The sequence below is a fragment of the Pollicipes pollicipes genome, unplaced genomic scaffold (genome assembly GCF_011947565.3).
Source record: "Pollicipes pollicipes isolate AB1234 unplaced genomic scaffold, Ppol_2.1 Scaffold_4295;HRSCAF=5057_pilon_pilon_pilon, whole genome shotgun sequence".
In the NCBI taxonomy this organism is placed as follows: domain Eukaryota; kingdom Metazoa; phylum Arthropoda; class Thecostraca; order Pollicipedomorpha; family Pollicipedidae; genus Pollicipes; species Pollicipes pollicipes.
Window position 1 is genome coordinate 1,046,555 of NW_023596461.1, and position 19,669 is coordinate 1,066,223.

At 52.5% G+C, this 19,669-nt stretch overlaps 1 protein-coding gene across 1 annotated transcript; it reads left to right on the forward strand.

The window, feature by feature from the left end:
* The first annotated feature begins 5,462 nt into the window (after positions 1 to 5,462).
* LOC119096497 (b(0,+)-type amino acid transporter 1) lies at positions 5,463 to 6,758 on the forward strand. The gene has a single exon (XM_037219408.1). The coding sequence runs from the start codon at positions 5,463 to 5,465 to the stop codon at positions 6,756 to 6,758; it is 1,296 nt and encodes a 431-aa protein (XP_037075303.1).
* Positions 6,759 to 19,669: the final 12,911 nt, after the last annotated feature.

Below are 19,669 nucleotides of genomic sequence, written 5' to 3' on the forward strand. Positions count from 1 at the left end.
AGCTGGCAGTATGAAAAACTGATCCCCTCGGTGCACCTCTGCGTCCGCCTCTGTACAGGGCAGGGAGAGGGACAGAGACAGATACAGAGAGTCGCTTCCATCAATCTCCATCCGTCATCCCCCCCCCCCCCCCCCCCCGCCCACCCCCGCCTGCCACCCTCACCTCCCCTCCATCTCTCAACACGCAGGCTCGGCCGGCGTGCTGGGTTCACGCCGGCTCGTCCACCCCCCCCCCCCCCCTTCCCCCACGACCGTGTTGCAGCGGTGCTGGGTTCACGCTGGCTCGGCCGCAGATACGCGACCGAGCAGCGTGACCTCCGCGGTCGTGCTGCAGAGTCCCCAGCAACCGTTGACGCATTCCTGTGTTTCTGGCGCGGCCGCGCGTGTCCGCGGGCGCGGGTTACTCCGGAGTCGGGCCATGGTAATAAGCGGGTCGCCTCCCTTTCGTGGCGGCTTGGTCACGGCGCGGTAGCCCATAGTGGGTCGGCGATCCTCGGAGGTTTCCTGGTGTACCTAAGCACTGCGATACACTAAAGGGTGAATCGGTCGGCTCCTGCAGGTCTGCTCCGCAGTCCCCGGGGCAAATTGTTCTCCACTGATCCTTTACTCTGGCGGCAGGCGCGATCCACGCTGATGCTGGAAGGGGGGGGGGGGGCGCAGTGAGCAGCATTTCATGGCTCTCCACTTGGCGAAGAACTCAACCGAGTGTGCGGGGCCGCTAGGGTGCCCGCGAAGTTGGCGATTTATTCAACGATTTATTCGGCGACGAGTTCCGATTCTCTGGAAGCGAGACTTTAGATCAATTTTAGCAAAACAGCATCGATAATGATACTCATCTTATAATATCCGAGAACCTTTAAAGTCAAAAGCAAGGTCAAAAGACGGAGAACTCCATGTCACGAAAAACAACCAGCCTATTTTAAAACCTGCAAGCATCAAATACACCTAACCGCAAGAACTAGCGACCTTCAAAATGTCCTGACCTCTCAAGGTCACCTTTCAACTTCAAAGGCAGGCTCAAAGGACGGGTAAATCTATTTCCCTAAAAATTACCGGCCAATTTGAAGCTTTCGAATCTCATAATTTTCATCACATAAGGAGCTAGCGTCCGTCAAAAAAGTCCTGACCTTTCGAAGTTACCCTTCGAAGTTACCCTCAAGGTTTCCAACAGAGGTCGAACTAAGGCTCAAAGGAAGGAGACTAGGCGATCTGTTCAGCGATTCATTCGAGTTTTGATTACTCCGAAAACACGTCATATCGTCAAGTATGACACGAGAACATCGAAAAGGACGATTTTTGCAATATCATCTGACTTTCAAGATGAAATGCTGGGTCAAAAGACGAGGCACTCCATATCACCAAAAAAGCCACAGGCCGGCCTTAAATAAATTGTTAAGCGTCATAACACTTACAAACACAAGAACCAGCGTCCATCAAAAAGTTCTGCCCTCTCAAGGTCACCCTTCAAGGTTAACTAGGCTCAAATGACGGGAAACTTTGGCAAATTTTTAAATTTATTCAGCGATGGGTTCCGATTTTTCTAAAAACAAGTCATGAGGTAAATCATGACAATAGAACAACAAACAGGATTTACTTCTCGTTGGGGCATGTTCGTCAAATTTCCAAAAAATTGTAATGGCCACAGACAACTGCTCAAAAGGACTATACACTTGGCAACGGTAAACACAACAGACCAACCTTAAATACCATCATAAAATATTGCGTGAGAGGTCATCCAGAAATGAGCCTGACGTCCACATTGTTGGGTAGCCTTGAGCAAACACAGTTTTTTGCCGAATACTAGTTCTTTCGCTTGTGAAGAGTTTGATGCTCAAAAAGTTGAAATTGGCCGGCAATTGTTTTGATGATTCGGAGCTCCATGCCCTTTGGATCTGATTTTGTCCTTAAAGGATGACCTTGAAGGGCCAGGACTTTTTGACGGACGCTAGTTCTTGCGCTTGTGAATAATATGGTGCTTGCAAATTTAAAATCGGCCGGCCATTCTCTGGTGATATGGAGCCGCCTTCCGTCCTTTGACCTTCACTTTGGTCTTGAAGGTCACATGGTATTGCAAAAGCGTCCTTCCCGACGTGCTCGTGCCATAATTGACCACGTGACGTAATTTACAGAAATCGGAACGCGTCGCTGAATAAATTGTTGAATGCATTACCAAATATACCCGTCATTTAAGCCCTACTTTGACCTTGAATGTTAACCTCAACAGCTCAGGACTTCTTGACTGGCGCTAGTTCCCACTATTGTGATTATTGTGCTGCTTGAAAGTTTAAAATTGACTGCTATTTTTGGTGACATGGAGCTCCCCTTTCTTTGAGCTTGAATTTAACGCTGAAAGATTACTTTGACAGTTCAGGATTTTTGACGGACGCTATTTCATGCGCTAGTGAATTTTCTGATGCTTGAAAATTTTAAATCACCGTTAGTTGTTTGGTGATATGGAGTCCTTCGTTCTTCAAGCATAAGTTTTACCTTTAAGAGTGACTTTGAAAGGTCAGGACTTTTTGACGTACTCTAGTTCTCGCGGTTGTGAATATTTTAATGCATGCAAATTAAAAATCGGCCGGTGATTTTTTGGTGATATGGAGTTTCTCGTCCTTCGAGTCTGAGGTTGAACTTGAAGGGTGACCTTGAGAAGTCAGGACTTCTTGCCGGACGCTATATCTCACGCTTGTGAATATCCTGGTGCTTGCAAATTCAAAATTGGTGGTGACTTTTTTGGTGATATTGAGTTTTCGTCCTTTGGCCTTGCTTGTGATTTTGAAGGTCGCATGATGTTGCGAAATAAACTTTATTTTCGATGTTGTTTTACAATTGACCATGTGACGTGCTTTCAGAGGAATCGGAACTCGTTGAAAAATCGCTGAATATATGACTAAAGCTTCTCTCATTTGAGCCTTACTTTGACCTTGGAGGGTGACCTTGATACGCCAGAACTTTTTAGCGGACGCTTGTTCCTTATTTGATGAACATTCTGGTGCTTGCAAGTTCAAAATTGTGTGTTAGTTTTTTAGATGGTAAGGAGTTTCTTTCCCTTCAGCCTGAGTTTGACGTTGAAAGTTCCCTTGAGAGGTCAGGACTTTTAGAGGGACGCTAGATTTTGCGCTTGTGGGTATTTTGATGTTTGAAAAGCTAGCACTGGCCGATAATTTTTGGCGACATGGAGTTCCTTGTGCTTGGAGCCTGAGCTTTACCGTGAAAGGTGCATTTAAAGATCATAACTTTTTGACGGCTCGTAGGTCTTGCGTTTGTGAACATTCCGATGTTTGCAACTTAAATCAGCTGGTGAACTTTGGTGATATAGTATTGAAGAATAGGCGTCCTTTCCGATGTTCTCGTGTTAAAATTGATCAAAATATTTGTTTTCAGATAGATCGGAGCTCATCGGTGAACAAATCGGTGAACAAATGGCCGTTACATTACTCCTAGGAAGCTTGCTGTAAACGCCCGCTCCCAAGCCGTGCCGTGTGTAAACATTGAGTGTTGTATGACTACACTAGTCACTTATTCAAGAGCAACTAGTGTAACGACTCATGTTCAGAAAGTTCTAAGGTACAAACAAGTTTTCAGCCTCGCTGATCTGCAGGTAGGTGCGCAATTAAATCAGAATCAACAGCTCACATATGCCAAAGCAACATACGTTGTGATTTCGGACAGTAGGTTATGTTCAAACAGGATTGACACGACATGACAAACGTGGCAAACATGATTGAGCGACCCACTACCTGAGGTTTTTGCAGGATGCAGGCATGACCATTTTTCTCTTTGCCATTGTGTTTCTTTTCTTGCCCTGATTACAACAACGGCTTTGCTTGCCTGTGCTAGCCATAATCAAAGCGCCCTTATAAACCGAGATGCTGAGTGCTTATGCAATATAAGGCATGGTAACTATCCAATCGACTTAAATTGATCTATAGTTATTCACGCTTTTGTTGTTGAGAATACTGCACCTGTGGGATATTCAGGCAGCTTTGTCTACGGTCAGAGAACATCGATGTTCTCTCTATATGAGCATATGTATATATATATATATATATATATATATATATATATATATATATATATATATATATATATCAGCGGACTCGCGATTGATATCGAACATTGATTACGGTAGCCTAGCAATAACAACTTTAAAAAAGAATGTGACATAGCCACTTCGAACGTCGCTATGCGTTTTTATCATGGAGGATGTGCTTATATCACTCAGACTGGTTTCAGACTGCTCGTATTTTCCGGAGCATGCACCGGATGATTGAGGGTGCGTGCCACCTGTGTTCCCTGCCTGTGCTACTGCCCATTAGGGGTCGTCCATAAATTACGCTACGTATTTTTGGAAATTTCCCACCCCCTTCCACTAGTTGCGCACTTTCTGCGCAGAAGAATACCCCCGTGACAACGCCTTTCAAATATATTTTAAAAGTTTCAGCATAATCTGTAACCTCACCTTAACCCCACGCGGCGTCCGCCCCTAGTCCGTCCACGTAGCTCAGCCACGGCAGCGCCGCGCTTAAGGTCAGGTGACATCAGAGAGCGCGGCGGACCGAACCGAGTGTTCGGCACGCTCACGATCGGATGCTGGCGTCCGGGTACACACATCAAGCACAGCTTAGCGTGGACGCTGACCTTCAATCAAAAAGCCCGCGTTGTGCTGTCCAACCCCCTACCCTTGCCGCGCTTTGCTGAAGTTCCGTGACTCCCCGAACTATGCCCCCTCACGAACGCCGCGAGGGGGCATAGAACCTTTGCCCGTATTTTATGCGCCAGAGCTTGAAAGTTATCAAGTCGTCCTTCTAGTATTCCTGTTCAAAGGCTCTCCAAAATCATTACAAAATGTTTTAGAAATAAGGAATGGAAATTACTGGGATTTAGACACATCACCATCCAACCAATCAGCAACGCAGCTTGCACAGTGCAATCGCGGAACGGGTTTCTGAGCCGGTCAGTGAGGCTCACATTCAAGGGCGGCACCGACAAGAGTGAGCTTGGACTGGGGGCTGGTGCAGACGATGTGTACCGGTGAAGCCAAGCAGTACTGTGATGGACCCGCAGCAGCAGTGTTGGTGAATAGCGCCTAGAAGCCTGGAACGTCAGGCGTCAACACCACTGCACCGTCAGCGTTATCGGCGCTGATTACGCATCTAACTGAACACCGAGTTCCACTTCGCTGCCATGGACAACCACGCGTACATCGATGGCGACGGTAAGCTACCATCCGGTGCGTCCGAGTCGGTGCGTCGGCGAGAATCTTCGTCCGCCTGTGGGCCGCCGGCCGTGGGCGCGTGCCCACCACCTGTCGCCGGCGGCGCCCGGACGGCGGCAGCCCCGGCCCCAAGCGGGGCCGGGGTGCCGCTGTTGCGCACCATCGATGGTTCTCCGGCGTGGCCATTATCGTCGGAACCACCATCGGCTCCGGCATCTTTATCTCGCCGAAGGGCGTGCTACGCATGTCCGGATCGGTAGCGCTCTCGCTGCTGGTGTGGCTCGGCTGCGGCGTGTACTCCTTGCTCGACGCGCTCTGCTACATCGAGCTGGGTCTGCTGCTGCCCGAGGCGGGCGGCGACTACGTCTACCTGCTGCGCGGCCTGGGCCCGCTGCACCACTTCTTCGGCCCGCTGCCCGCCTTTCTCAGTGCCTGGATGGACACGCTGATCATGCACCCGGCATTGGTGGCCATCCTCAGCCTCGCATTCGCTGAGTACTGCGTCCAGCCGTTCTTCGGCGCCCCCTGCAGTCCCGCTCCGCTGGGCGTGTCCCTGGTTGCCGTCGTCACGTACTGCTTCGTCGTCTTCATCAACTGCTACAGCGTGGCATGGGCCACGCGTGTGCAGAACCTCTTCACGGTGGCAAAGCTCACGTCGATTGGCATCATCTTGGTGGCCGGCGCGTACTCGTTGGCACAGGGCAACAGCCAGCACTTGGCCACCGGGTTCCAGGGCACCACGTCCTCCCCCGGTGACGTCGCTTCTGCGTTCTACACGGGGCTGTTCTCCTACGGCGGCTGGCAGCTGCTAAACACGCTGACCGAAGAGATGGTCCGGCCCGAAAGGAACCTACCGCTGGCGATCCTCGTCGCCGTTCCGGTTGTCACCGTCTGTTACATCCTGACCAACGTGGCCTACCTGACGGTGCTCTCGCCGCAGCAGCTGCTCGACTCGTCGGCCGTCGCATTCTCCTTCGGCGAGCGGGCCCTGGGCCCGGTCGCCTTCCTGATGCCGCTCGGCGTCGCGCTGTCGTTGTTTGGGACCTTGAATGGCGCGACGCTGGGAACCTGCCGAGTCACCTTCGCCGCCGCGCGACAGGGCCACCTGGTCGACATGCTGGGCTTCGTCCACGTGCGCCGTCGCACTCCCATTCCGGCGCTGATCTTCAACGCCATCATCGGGTGCATCATGATCACCGTGGGAAGCATCGGGGCACTGATGCGAATGCTGAGCTTTGTAAGCTCGCTTTTCCGCGCGCTCACGATGGTCAGCTTGCTGGTGATGCGCAGAACAAGAGCGGACGCTCGGAGACCATATCGCGTGCCCACCGCAATCCCGTGTCTGCTGCTCCTTTCGTCGTGTTACCTGTTCGTCAGCTCGATTGTGGATCGCCCGAAAACGGAGTACCTGTATGGCTTGGCTTTTCTCCTCGTCGGCGTGGGCGTACACGCCGCGATCGTGTACCAGCGGATGCCCACGTTCGGGGGACGCGTCATTGCCTGCTTTCAGAAGGCGTTGCAGGTGGTACCGACAACATAGACGTGTTTGTATGTTTGTACGCTTGTTTGTTTGTTTGTATGCCGCTGTCCTGGTCCAGCCGCCAAGTGCACGGGGTTATTTATCCACGCGGGTGAAGCATGTTGATTTCGACCAGTAAAATAAATGATGTTACGAGTGCTGTCTTTGCCGTCATCGCACCCCAACGGTGCTGCCCCCGGGGCGACGAAGCAAGGGGCAAACGCGTCTCTGCATACGATGCATCGGTCTGCCTGTTATCATTGCTTTCGCCAGATCGACAACACAGAAAGCTCCGTGGAGTTCAGTTGAGTTTACACATTGAGAATTGCACGACTTAAGCTTTTGTAACGACCAGTGCTATTGGCGGCGGCGCGTGTAATAAGGGGGGGGGGGGGGGGGTATAATGGCATTCCGCAGCGAGTCACCTCGCACATGAAGAAGAATCAAGCCAGGTTTGGTCCCAACCGTCGAAAACACGCAGCAGCGCTGGAGGAACGATAAAAGGAAAATACCTCGCACCCAAATCCCGCCGCGTGCGGAATTTTTCCTCAAAATCCGAAATGCGTGAATATTGTTACACGGACGGTTGGTCATGTTAACTGAGATTAGCGTTGCGTTGTTGAGACACGGGGCAATCACTGCAGTTACGGTCTTGCCAGGCCTTATCGGTGACACCGGCATTGTTTCCACGCGCAGTGAAGCAAACGGAAACCGCTTGTCCATAACTCACGAATTTCCGAGCCTACGTCTGCCTGTATGTGTGCATATTTTTGGTCAGATGCATAGCACCGGCAGCTGCTTGGATCGCAACGATCCTAATCTTCTAACGATCGCACCTTAACCTGAAGCCGTGATAACCTTCGAAACGATCCATGCGACATACATTCACCTCCGTCGGATGCCGGTGTCGGTCGCAGCACGCGCGCGAGCGGGACATGTTTGCACATTTAACGGGCAGACACGGCAGATATATGTGGGGGGAACAAGCTGTGTGGAGGCCAGCCCGTTAAGATGCAAATCACTGTTACGTGGATGGAGGCGGTGCAAAACTGGCGCCAACGGTGCCAGCTCTTTTCCCAGCAAAGTAAGCGGGAGTCACAGCCGGATTATTTCTGCAATATGACCTGAGTGCGTAGAATAACGTTGCAAGAGCTGTGAGTTCAGCTGGAATCTGCGGGATTAGAGTTCTGTCCAAGTGATCCATGATTGCTTAACAATTAGCAAACGTTAACTGAAATCAACTTCATATTTTTGAGACACATGTCCACGTTACGTCACAGGTGGCGGTACCACCGGCGTCGCTGGCGTCAAGAGCAGGAACACATTTTTGTTCATGTAGGAGGAGCGGTGTATGTATAGGCCAAGTCGTCGAAGACATGCCGCAAAGCTCGAGCGAGGATAGCGATAGCGTTAAGGCTTTAGAGCTCCTATGCTGATAATCAACCATCAATATTCCAGAGGCACCGGTTGGATGACGTAGTGCAAGCATCACGCACTGTCAATGTAACCAACGCTTGCACTATGTCGTTTAACCTGTACACCCTGGCATATGAAAGGTCAATGACTCAGCATAACAACTCGGAACTCTAGATGTCGGAAAACCAGAGACTTAAGGTCTTTCTTTCATATATCAAGATGACCATGAACTGCCACTTGACGCAGACACTGAAAACGTAAAATATTCGTGAAAAAGCGTGTGCACCAGTGAAATGCAAATTAACATTTTGTGACTTCGGGTGGTGCTCGACGCAAACAAGGTTCAATCATAGCGCATAAAAGCAGGCGAGAGCCCCAACTGGATGATCTTTGTTCGATTCCTGAGTGTGTGCAACAGCATGGCATGGGCGATGTGTCCAAGTGATTCATGGGTGCTAACCTTCACCCTGATTCACCAAGGGAAGGGGGTTGTGCGTTCCCTGCCCCTACCGTTTCCAAACTAAGAAAGAAAGAGCCATGCGGAAAGAAAAACAGCGGATAGTTCTCAACAAGATCTCGCGGTTAGTAATAAGCTGCGTTTTGGCTCGTAAAAAATTGGCTACACCAGGCCAGGTGAAAGGTTAAATTTCGCTGCAAGTCGAACTTTTTCAGATTTACGCGCTCATAAGTACGAGGCTACACCCAGTAGCGGCACAAAACATAAACAGTCGTGTTCTTTGTTCAACCTGAGTAGGCGGGAGTGAGACAAGTTGCACCAGTTTTTACTTTGAGCCCACTTTTGATGCAAATAGTATAAAACCAAGATTATTACAGATGCAGCTTCATATGTAGCGGTAAAGTTTTGGAGAGCACGACTTCGTTTTTTGGTAAATGACTTCTGAATTACCTTCTTTCAGATGAGACAAATTGCCCCACCCAGTACTTGATTGTATGATACAGCGTGGAGGTCGTGTCTATGTTTTAGCTCTTGTCAAATAGGGCATTTTATCACAAGCAAGCTGGATGCGTTACCACATGAGGATGCAAAGCGCTCGTTTGTGCTGTTTTGTAATTCGTCGTGCTTGCGACATTCACAAGGCAGCAGAGGGGAGAGAGAGGGAAAGAGAGAGAGAGGGGAGAGAGAGAGAGAGAGAGAGGGGAGAGAGAGAGAGAGAGGGGAGAGAGCGAGAGCGAGAGCGAGAGCGAGAGCGAGAGCGAGAGCGAGAGCGAGAGCGAGAGCGAGAGCGAGAGCGAGAGCGAGAGCGAGAGCGAGAGCGAGAGCGAGAGCGAGAGCGAGAGCGAGAGCGAGAGCGAGAGCGAGAGCGAGAGCGAGAGCGAGAGCGAGAGCGAGAGCGAGAGCGAGAGCGAGAGCGAGAGCGAGAGCGAGAGCGAGAGAGAGAGAGAGAGAGAGAGAGAGAGAGAGAGAGAGAGAGAGAGAGAGAGAGAGAGAGAGAGAGAGAGAGAGAGAGAGAGAGAGAGAGAGAGAGAGAGAGAGAGAGAGAGAGAGAGAGAGAGAGAGAGAGAGAGAGAGAGAGAGAGAGAGAGAGAGAGAGAGAGAGAGAGAGAGAGAGAGAGAGAGAGAGAGAGAGAGAGAGAGAGAGAGAGAGAGAGAGAGAGAGAGAGAGAGAGAGAGAGAGAGAGAGAGAGAGAGAGAGAGAGAGAGAGAGAGAGAGAGAGGAGAGAGAGAGAGAGAGAGAGAGAGAGAGAGAGAGAGAGAGAGAGAGAGAGAGAGAGAGAGAGAGAGAGAGAGGAAGAACATATTCGTTAATATAATATAATATATTCGTTCGTAATGACTACGCAATTTTAATGGTCATTACCCTGATGGCCATGGCCAGGCGGTCAGAGTTCTGATGCGGCACGCTGCGATCACGTGGCGTGATTTGAAAACTCGTTGATAGATGGCAGAAGGATTCACAGACATCCTGTGGGGACAGTCTGCGAATAGTCGCTCGTTGTCGCATCGGAGCCATGGCAGCATCCATGTCACTGTTGGCACAACCGCAACAAGAAACTGCTGAAGAGGGGCGTTTCATATTTGTCCGATAAGCCTAACATGGAGCTTCCGGGCTGTGCCTGCTGCGCCCTGTTTACCGCAGGCTGTCATCTGAAGACCAGCTGCAGGGCGTGGCACCGGAGTCGCACGTCCCTGGGTGTTCTCCTCAGTGCACAGTGTTTAAACTCCGGCCATTTTTCGCCGGTTGACTGAATTCCCGAAGCGAAGCCCGGATGTGGTGGCCAAATGTTTACGATGTCAAGAACTTTGTGACCGGTGCGAGGACCGCAGGCGGAGGGGCAAAGGACACTGAGCGCGGCACCCCGGGCCAATTTACATTGGACGAGGCCAAGCGTCTGTCAGGACTCCACAGACGAGCTGTGTGGCTTGTGTTGACAAGAGCCCCAGAGTCGGCTAGAGGCAGAGAGCCCTCCAGGCTCTTTGGGCCCTCCAGGCCCAAAGAGCCTGGAGGGCCCACCGAGTCCGATGATCAAGGGCCCGATTGGAGGGTTTATGGACACGAAGGTGTGGTCGGAGTCTTATTCAGGGGCGGCCCATCCTGCGGTGACGGGCACTCAAATTAAATCAGAGGGCTCTTTGTGCCGCTCGAGGGACCCCTTGAATTGATTTGGGTCTATTTGTCTGTCAGACACCGCCAGTATCGCACAGTCGTCTCCGCATGCTGTGGGTCTGAGGCCCCTTCCCTATCAGCTGCCAAACCGAGGGCTACAATCAGCTACAAAACTGATTTACACTGGTCGGGGTTCCTGCTTCTGCCAGGAGCCCACAACGCCTAATAGAGGAACCTGTGTTCGCAAGGGGCACTGAGCCGACCAAGGGCGGGGTTCGATGAGACCCTAAGAAAGGCCCGAGCGACCCAACGGAACTGACTATCAAAGACCCGACTGGAGGACATAATGGCCCGAGGGACTGGCTGTAGGTCACATAGAGAATCGCGGCCCGTAGGGTCGTGACCTGGAACATCACTCAGAGGTCCTCCTGCGACGCTTCGGGACCCCTGAGACAATGCGGGCGTCTAAGTCGGCCAGAGACCACGAGCACCGAACAGTTGGCTCCCTGCGAGTCTGAACACTGGGAGCTCATTTTACAAGCAGTAGCAAGGCCGGGGGTACAATTTGCATTGGTCTGGGTCCCTGAAACAATGGTTGGCCACTGTGTCTGTCAGGGGCCCATAGTGCCTGGCAGTGGGTCATCTGTCGGCTAGTGCTCCGTAGTTGGTTACGGGCTTTATTTGAGGAGGCCCGAAGAGAAAGACCAAGGGTCCGATTAGACTCGGGCCCGGTCCCCCACCCCTAGCGTCGTGACCTGAAATGTCAGTCAGAAAGCTCCTATCATGGTTCTCTTATTTTGGTTGTCTACCCCTTTAATATCGGGCCTCGACACGGATCGAAACATTCGGCTCCATGTCCGTCTGAGCCCTTGAGACTCATTCCCCAAGCAGGAATCAGGTCGGCACCTGCGATTTGCAATGTTTGGGGTTCCTGACACAATGGGGTCAGGGGCCACACTGGGGTCCTGTTTCGGTCAGGGGCCACACTGCTTAATAGGGGTCTTGTGGCGGTAAGTGACCTCGAGCCGGTCAGGAGCGGTGTTTGGGAGGGGGGCCGAAGTGGAGCCGAAGGGTCTCTCGAGACCAAAAATCGAGGGCCCGATTGGAAGGCTGAAAGGCCCAAAGGAATGGCTGTAGGCCACAATAGGGACCCTCGTCCGTGGGGTCGTGATCTCAAATGTCAGTTAGAGGGCCTCTCACACCATTTGGGGGCCCTTTAGGCACAGCGTTCTCATGTTTCTGCCAAAGATCACCAGCACCGAACAGCCGGCTCCGTGTCGGTCTGAGCCCTGGGGGTCCATTTGCCAAGCAGGGACACGGCCGAACCATCGATTTGCATTCATCGATGCCCCTGCAATAATGCGAGATCCAATGATCCTGTATCATCTAGGGGTCCACAGTGCCTAACAGGGCATTCTGTGTCAACAGCGGGTCTCGAGTCGGCCAGGGGAAGATATGCTCAAAAGGAACGGAACAGAACCCCGAATGACAGAGGTCCTCATGCGTCTATCGGGGCCCTTTGACAATGAGAGGAAACACGGCGACTTATGATGATTGCTCACATTCAGGCAATGAAAGGGTCTTGTATCAGTCAGGGCCCCCAGTGCCGAACGGCGGGCCTTTCCAACCCAGCTCCAGCATGGGCCCATTAAGCCAAACTGAAGTCTATGTGCCATCTATTGGGCCACCTGCGACCACCAGGGATGTCATTACGTCAAGGAGGGTTTCTGCGTCGATCCGAGATCCACTGCGTGGTTCAGAAGGCCTCATGCGTCAGCGAGAGGGCAAATGCGATATGATGTATCTTTTTAAGGGCTTCCGAATCACCCAGGGCATCCCACCCCGAGTCACCAGAATGACAGCCGGAAAACATCCCGCGGTGGGATGGAATGGTCTTGCAGCCCTTGACCGGGAAAAATAACGTAGCACCTAGTGTTCTTCTTAAGGGGGACCCTTTTCCAGAAACAAACACGGGGATTCATTAGTTAGGATTCATAATAAAAAGAGTGGGTTAAATGTGTAAAAAACAAACAAGGTAATCCGTGTTTGCATGACAACGTTTATTCTTTTCCCGAATAGGCTAGTGAAACAAATTACAGCAGGTTTGAGCCTGCGCGCCACAATCCAGGGACCAAGGACAGCGATGGCCTGGGTTGCAGTACCCATAGAACCGAACGGCGTTCGTCAACTGCAAGTAACAACAGGCGGCATGCGTTGTGTGCATAAGAGCGACTCTCGTATAATAATGGCTTCAAATACCGGATGTCTTTTAAATTTAATTCATGCTGTTCAAAGCTGAAAGTGGGAACATCTTATTTTACAGCTTTGAGGTTACCCTCTGGACAAATGAACAGCTGCAGCAACACGAAAACAGAGATTCTAGTCTTTCCTCTTCCAGTTCCACCACCAAATTCCAACACCACTTAGCCATGCTGTAAAGGCCAACCCGTGCTTACCATCAATCAGAAAATCGCACGGGTGAAATATACACCCGGATAACCTTCTAAATGTACGATTTAATGTCCTAAAGCGTTCGAAGGACGCATTTCATTCGACTCGATAACGCATTTCAAATGCGTCATCATTTTCGCCCACCTGTTGGCCACGGATCAGTGTTAGCTGTACGGCCGATGTTGCGCGGTCAATGGAGATCACGACGGCTGACATCGAGGTTTGGTTGCCAACATTTGCGAGCGCGCATGCCCAAAACTACGTTACACAACTTGCATCACTGATCAATTCTGACCGGGCGTTGAGGTCTCCAGGCAAACATAATTTGTCTGCCAAAACCAATTCTTGACTCCTTTCGATCTACATTCGCGGTATCCTTAATATCTCTGTACAGCCCAGATAAAGATTCCATCTATCAGTTTAAAAACGGCCACTAAATCATGAAAAAATACAGAAGGCTGGTGATTTCTTACCTGTGGTCTAACACAGGTTCTTCAGTTGATTGGACATAAAATTTTGGCAATTGATCTCGCGTTGGCTTCTGGTCTCTTTTCCTGTTTTAGAAGGTAAAATGAAAACCAACAAACAAAAGCATGCCCTTATGAACAAATGGGCTGCATCCAGCAAATTTTCTTGGGGGGAGGCTTTTACTACAAGGGGGCCCTTCATCAACTATATAATATAACATATACTATACAATATAATATAACAACATAACCTCCCCCCCCCCCCCCTCCTTTCCAAGGCTCTGTATGAGCGCCTGCTAGAAACCTTTCCATCCCGGCACCGAGGGTGTCCCGTGGGTAACTGTCCGCATCCCAGCCTCCCAACATGGTGAGCAAGGACGCGTCGGCTGTCCTGTACTCTAGTGGCAACAGCTGCTTGCTAGCACTCGCCGACCACTCCTCACGTCAGTGTGAGACCTGCCCTCCGCGTGGTTTCACCGCGACCGATTAAGCTCGCGTTAATTTATGGAACTATGAGCAAATACACGACCGCCAAACATAATTCACTAGGATCAGGAGGGATGCTTCGTGGCCAAGGTTTCAACGACACCCGGTGAGGTCTCTTGCATCGAAAAGTCAAGAATTGCTAGCATTCATCCATTGAGAAATGGTGTTATTGAGCTAATGAGTCGCACTACTTTAGTAGTGCTTTCAAAATGTCGGGACACTTGGGACGACCTGTTACCCATGCCAATGCTCAAATATCGATAACATATTCGCCGTCAATGCTCAAATATTGATAACATATTCGCCGCCAACTAAATTTCCCATACGGAATGATGTTTGGACAGTGTGCACACCTCCGTGAATTAGATCTTGAGAAATCCGTGCTTAATATTCCGGTCACAAATTACTGCAGTTTCCGAGAAATTGCGAGGCTTCCAGAAAATGTGCGGTGTTGCTCTGACGGCAGCTAACGCAAGCTGCAAGAACAAAGGTGCACGTGCCGGACGGATCAGTTAACGTACGCCCCACGGGGCAGGGTTTACTGCGTCGAGTAGGAGCGCCGTGCAGTGCAGCAAGCTTGTCGGGCCGCGCAAACCTGCGGTTGCTTAAGTACGCGTGGGTACAGCATGAATCATCTGATGGCATTAGGGGGTTCCGATGTAAATTAGGTCGCAGTGAAACCACTCTCTGCGTGGTCTCACTGCAACCGACTTAGGTTGTGTTTTAGCTTGTAGCTTGTGAGTTTTGCTAAAAGCACAAGTGTTAAAACTGATGTGTGTGTTAAAACTAAAACAAGTGAAAAATAAAGTCGTGGGAAAAGCCTAATGGCGTTTAACCAGTACCTCCTGATGTAATGAATATCGATCATTCTGTCCGCGTTAAGACCTGCAAACTTGCCGAAAGACCCGGTGCTCATCGGGCCAACTTACAGCAAGTCTGACGATCACAGTGGCGCGACGCAAACCGACACCTCACCACCTACAACTAGGATGAAAGCTACCATTTAAAGCCGCCATGGGCTATCATCAGATGTCCACACAAAATCATCACTGATCCAGATGTCTTCCTCGAGGGGGGGGGGGAGTTGGCCCCAGGCGCCGGAGGGCAGGACCGGCCAACGTTGGCCTCCACGGACGTCGTGACGTCCGTCGTCTCCACGTCGTCGTGACGACTGGCCAGCACGGTGGCGCTGACGCCGACCTGTCTTTATTTCACGATCGCACGGTACAGTCAACTGGCCAGCAGGGGCCGCGTGGCGGCGCCAGCCCCGGAGGAATACAGGAGAGTAACGCACACAGTCACGGTGTCACGGACAATCCGACCGTCACTCGCGGAAGGGACGTTCCGATCAAAGGTGAACTCGCCCGGCACTGCCGACAGCTGTGTGACACAAGATGGGGCCGCGGGATGACTGAAGCATTGCCCCGCCGAGCTCAGCAGAATGCAGCTGTCTCTGCACATGGCGAGTGGAATGGTTCACAGGCCTGAGCAACGCATCCTCTGGGTCGCGCCTCACCGCAGAACCGCAGACTGCGGGTAAGCTTTGACGTGCGCCCTTAGCCACGTGCGGCGCGGCGCCCTCTGAGCCCGCGGCACGTCCAGGAGCCTTATAGAAGCAACGGAGACGGCGGCGAGAAAATACGAGCGTCAAAACACCGAGAGAACGATCGCCACTGCCGCGCAAGATCGATGCTGACAGGCAGATAATTTTAGCAATGTCAAGACCTTGAGTCCGAGACATCCGCACAGAGCACCGCTCACCACACCGGAGCCAGCTTCGGAGCAGGTGACAACATCACTGTCGCTCGGAGCGTGGGTGGATCGGGCCGAGCCGCAGCGGATAGCGGCGCGGCAGCCGCGCCCGACAGCGGCGCGACAGCCGCAGCGAACAGCGGCGCGACAGCCATGAGTGCGTTGCTGGTAGCCGACGAGAGGCAAGGCCCCCTACGAAGCGCCCCCGACAGACAAGCTACGGGAACCGAACTGCGAGGACGCGGAAAGACCCGTCACATCGGGCGCCGCCGCCCGCACGAGCAGCGAGAGAATACAACACAAAGCAGCGGCCGTCTGGCGTCGAGGCTCTGCGCTCTACGGCAAACGTCGGCGAGACAGCCGGCAACTACAGACTAGTTCCTTTACGAGTGGCATAGCGGGTGGAGTAAACATCTAACGAGCCCGCCACGTTACGGCTCGCGTCTAATAACCACAGGGGGGGGGGGGGGGGGGGGGGGGGGAGGATGTACGGCGCCGGCGCAGGCCGTCCCGGCGCTGGCGCGCTGCCCCCTCTACACGGCGTCCGCCAGGTTGGTGATGGTGTACTGGACGATGCCGCGGCCGCCGTAGACAGCGAACTTGGCGCTGCCGGTCCGCTCGCCGTCCGCGGAGCGCTTGAAGACTGGAACGGATCGCCGACGGTCAGCGGGGTCGGCTGGGTCCGGCGGGGCGTGCGGGGCGTGCGGGGCGTGCGGGGAGAGCGCGGGCGCCCTGCACAGCGCGTCCTGGCAGCCACGTTATCGACGGCACGACACGGGTCGCAGGAGCTTCCGATGATCACGACTATAAATATTTACGAAAAAAAATTGGTGGTTTTAGTGCTGCAAGTGTTTGGACTGGGACATCAGACGCAGCTGTCCTGATTAGGGACGCTTTGCGGTTCCAACAGCGGCTTCAATGAACGGTGATAACTGTTATGGGCGGAACCGATTTCGCAAAATCTGGGCGTGCACTGAACCCTCCGTGGCATGAGTTTCTCGGGATCAACACGAACGCAAGTCACGAATGTGGATTCAAAATGCCTGAAATATCAAACATTACCCGGATGTAGCTGCGCATCTCTACTCCTTTCTCAAATTGCAACACACCCCTCGAAGAGTACTCAGCTAGCGAGGCCGAGAGATCCCATCCGTTCGTAAAACATCCGCTTGTAAAGCAATGCACCCAGAAGATTCCTTCGGCTACGCGACGAAGTTAATACACTCGTTTCGTAAAAGAAGCTCGAGAATAGTCAGCAGCACACTTTGGCTTCACGGGTACACCACAGGGCGTAGGGACACGAGAGGCGTACCCGACGGTGGTAGTGTGGCGATCATCCATCGAACCACCCTCACCACGGAACTGCTGCGGAGGCCCGGCATCGGCTCGTCCCTGGAGGCCCGGCAGTCAGCTTACTGGCCATTAGAGCATGTCAACTTGGACCTTTTCCTTGACCTTTCACGGGCAATAGTGAAAAACTTCCGCACGCAGTTAAAACCCTAACGACTGTATAAGACCCCTTTCGGATGACATTTCTAGTCTCCACAGAGCGTATATCTATCCACCGACTTCCAGGCCGCGTGCCGAGTGACGTGGGACTTCCCAATCGATGAGATCGACGTGGGCAGCAGCATCAAAACTCATCTTGGGGATCGTGGTCCAATCCATTGCACAGACTCGCCGTCGCAGCCGGCCGGCATCAGTCTGTCTCCCTGCTGACACCTACTGCTGTCGCCGACTGTCTCCCTGCTGACATCTACTGCTGTCGCCGACTGTCTCCCTACTGACATCTACTGCTGTTGCCGACTGTCTCCCTGCTGACATCTACTGCTGTCGCCGACTGTCTCCCTGATGACATCTACTGCTGTCGCCGACTGTCTCCCTGCTGACATCTACTGCTGTCGCCGACTGTCTCCCTGCTGACATCTACTGCTGTCGCCGACTGTCTCCCTGCTGACATCTACTGCTGTCACCGACTGTCTCCCTGCTGACATCTACTGCTGTCGCCGACTGTCTCCCTGCTGACATCTGCACCGGCGTCGCCCGGTACCGCGAGCAGAACGGCCTCGTAGTGAGGCGTTCCCTGGACCCCGAGCTCAGCCACGGCCCGGCCCCCATACGGCGGACCTCGCGACAGGCGCACGCTGAGAGGAGCACGTGCGCGCCCTCTGCGCAGCACGGCTGTCGCTTGAATGAGAGCCGCGCTGGTCCGCAGCGGTTTAACATCCGGCAAACGAGCCTGTTCGGATCTCTTGGCGACTGCACCGTTCCAATGTACGAGTGAAGCAAGTGTGATGCAAATATCACATTTGCATCACACTTGTCACATCTGCATCACATTGCATCACACTTGCATCAAATGTCCGACAGCGCATCTCCCGACTGAACAGCCATGAACAGATCACCCAGTATTCTTTGGTCTGGGCTGAACTCATGAGCAACGTTGTCAGGATCTTCCTCTGGAAAACTGCCGGGCCCTCCTCTCCCAACATGGGCTGATATTGGCCTGCCGTCAGGGTATCCAAACGCCCCTACGCCTGACGTAGGGTCCAAGCTGGACAAGGAAGAAGCCTACACGCCTGACGGGGTCCGAGCTGGACACGGAAGAAATTGGGTTCTCTTGTGGCACTGCCAACTGTCGAAACACTTTGGACGGGTTTTCCAGCAAAAACGTTAAGTGATGGCGTGAAGTAAAGAAAAGACGTCCCTCCCCCACCACCGAGCTCGGCAACCAGTTCAATAGCACCTTCATTTTCATTTGTAGTAGTTTCTTGCGGTACAATCTTCTTCTGTGACAAAGCTCTCGAAAAACTTGCACACTCGGTGCCCCTACCAATCACTGAATCTACACGTCAATCAAAATAAAATGTCATCAACCCCTTTTCCATCTCAACCAGGCCGTAGTTCTCGCTTTATTGGTCCTGTTTTGCCCCGTGCTCGCTAGCTGCTTTTTTGCATCAAGTTTTTTTAAACGATTCGTCAGCAGTTCTTCCCTCCACATCAGCCTGGAAGACATTTGTAAGCGCGGCTCCTGCCCGGCTCGACGCTCCACACCGGTCCACGGCCACGACACGCTGCGTCAGTACGTCAAAGTTTCACTTTGTAGCAAGTGTTCCGTCCACTCAACTTGTAGTCCGCTCCAGGGTCATACCGCTGCCCCGCAGTCATCGCTGAGATGTCAGGAGATAGCTCAGGAGACCCGACCCGTGTCGACAGGAGATAGCGCCAATGCGGACGTTCCAGGAGACCGTCCACCTCGAAGCCCGCTCCTGCCTGCGCCGTCTTTCCAACGGATCTGCTCCGCCGACCCACACCAGTCTGGGTCATGATCGGATAGAAAGGGAACTTCAGTGCACGGTGCTTTATTTGGGACAGTTTATATGCCCCGCAGGCATTTGTAGCCGGTGGTCAGTCCATCAGCTGATCAAATCACACGCCTCAACCGAATTATTGAAATTGCTTCTCATCCCGATTTTCGATGGGTTTTTCACTAATCTTCGGATGACCGAAGTACGGACAGTCACCCACCCGGACTGCGACGTGCAGTTATGGCAGTCCGCCTACCGGACTGCGAGTGCAGTGGTGGCAGCCGCTACTGACCGCACAATGTGCGGTTTGAAAGCACTACCTACCGATGCCTGCAATTTACAGTATGATCGGTCAACCCCCGAATGCGACGGGAGTATGGCAGTCGCCTACCGACTGCGACTTGGAGTATTATGACAGTCACCTACCGACTGCGACTTGAGTATGACAGTCGCCTACCGGACTGCGACTTGAGTATGACAGTCGC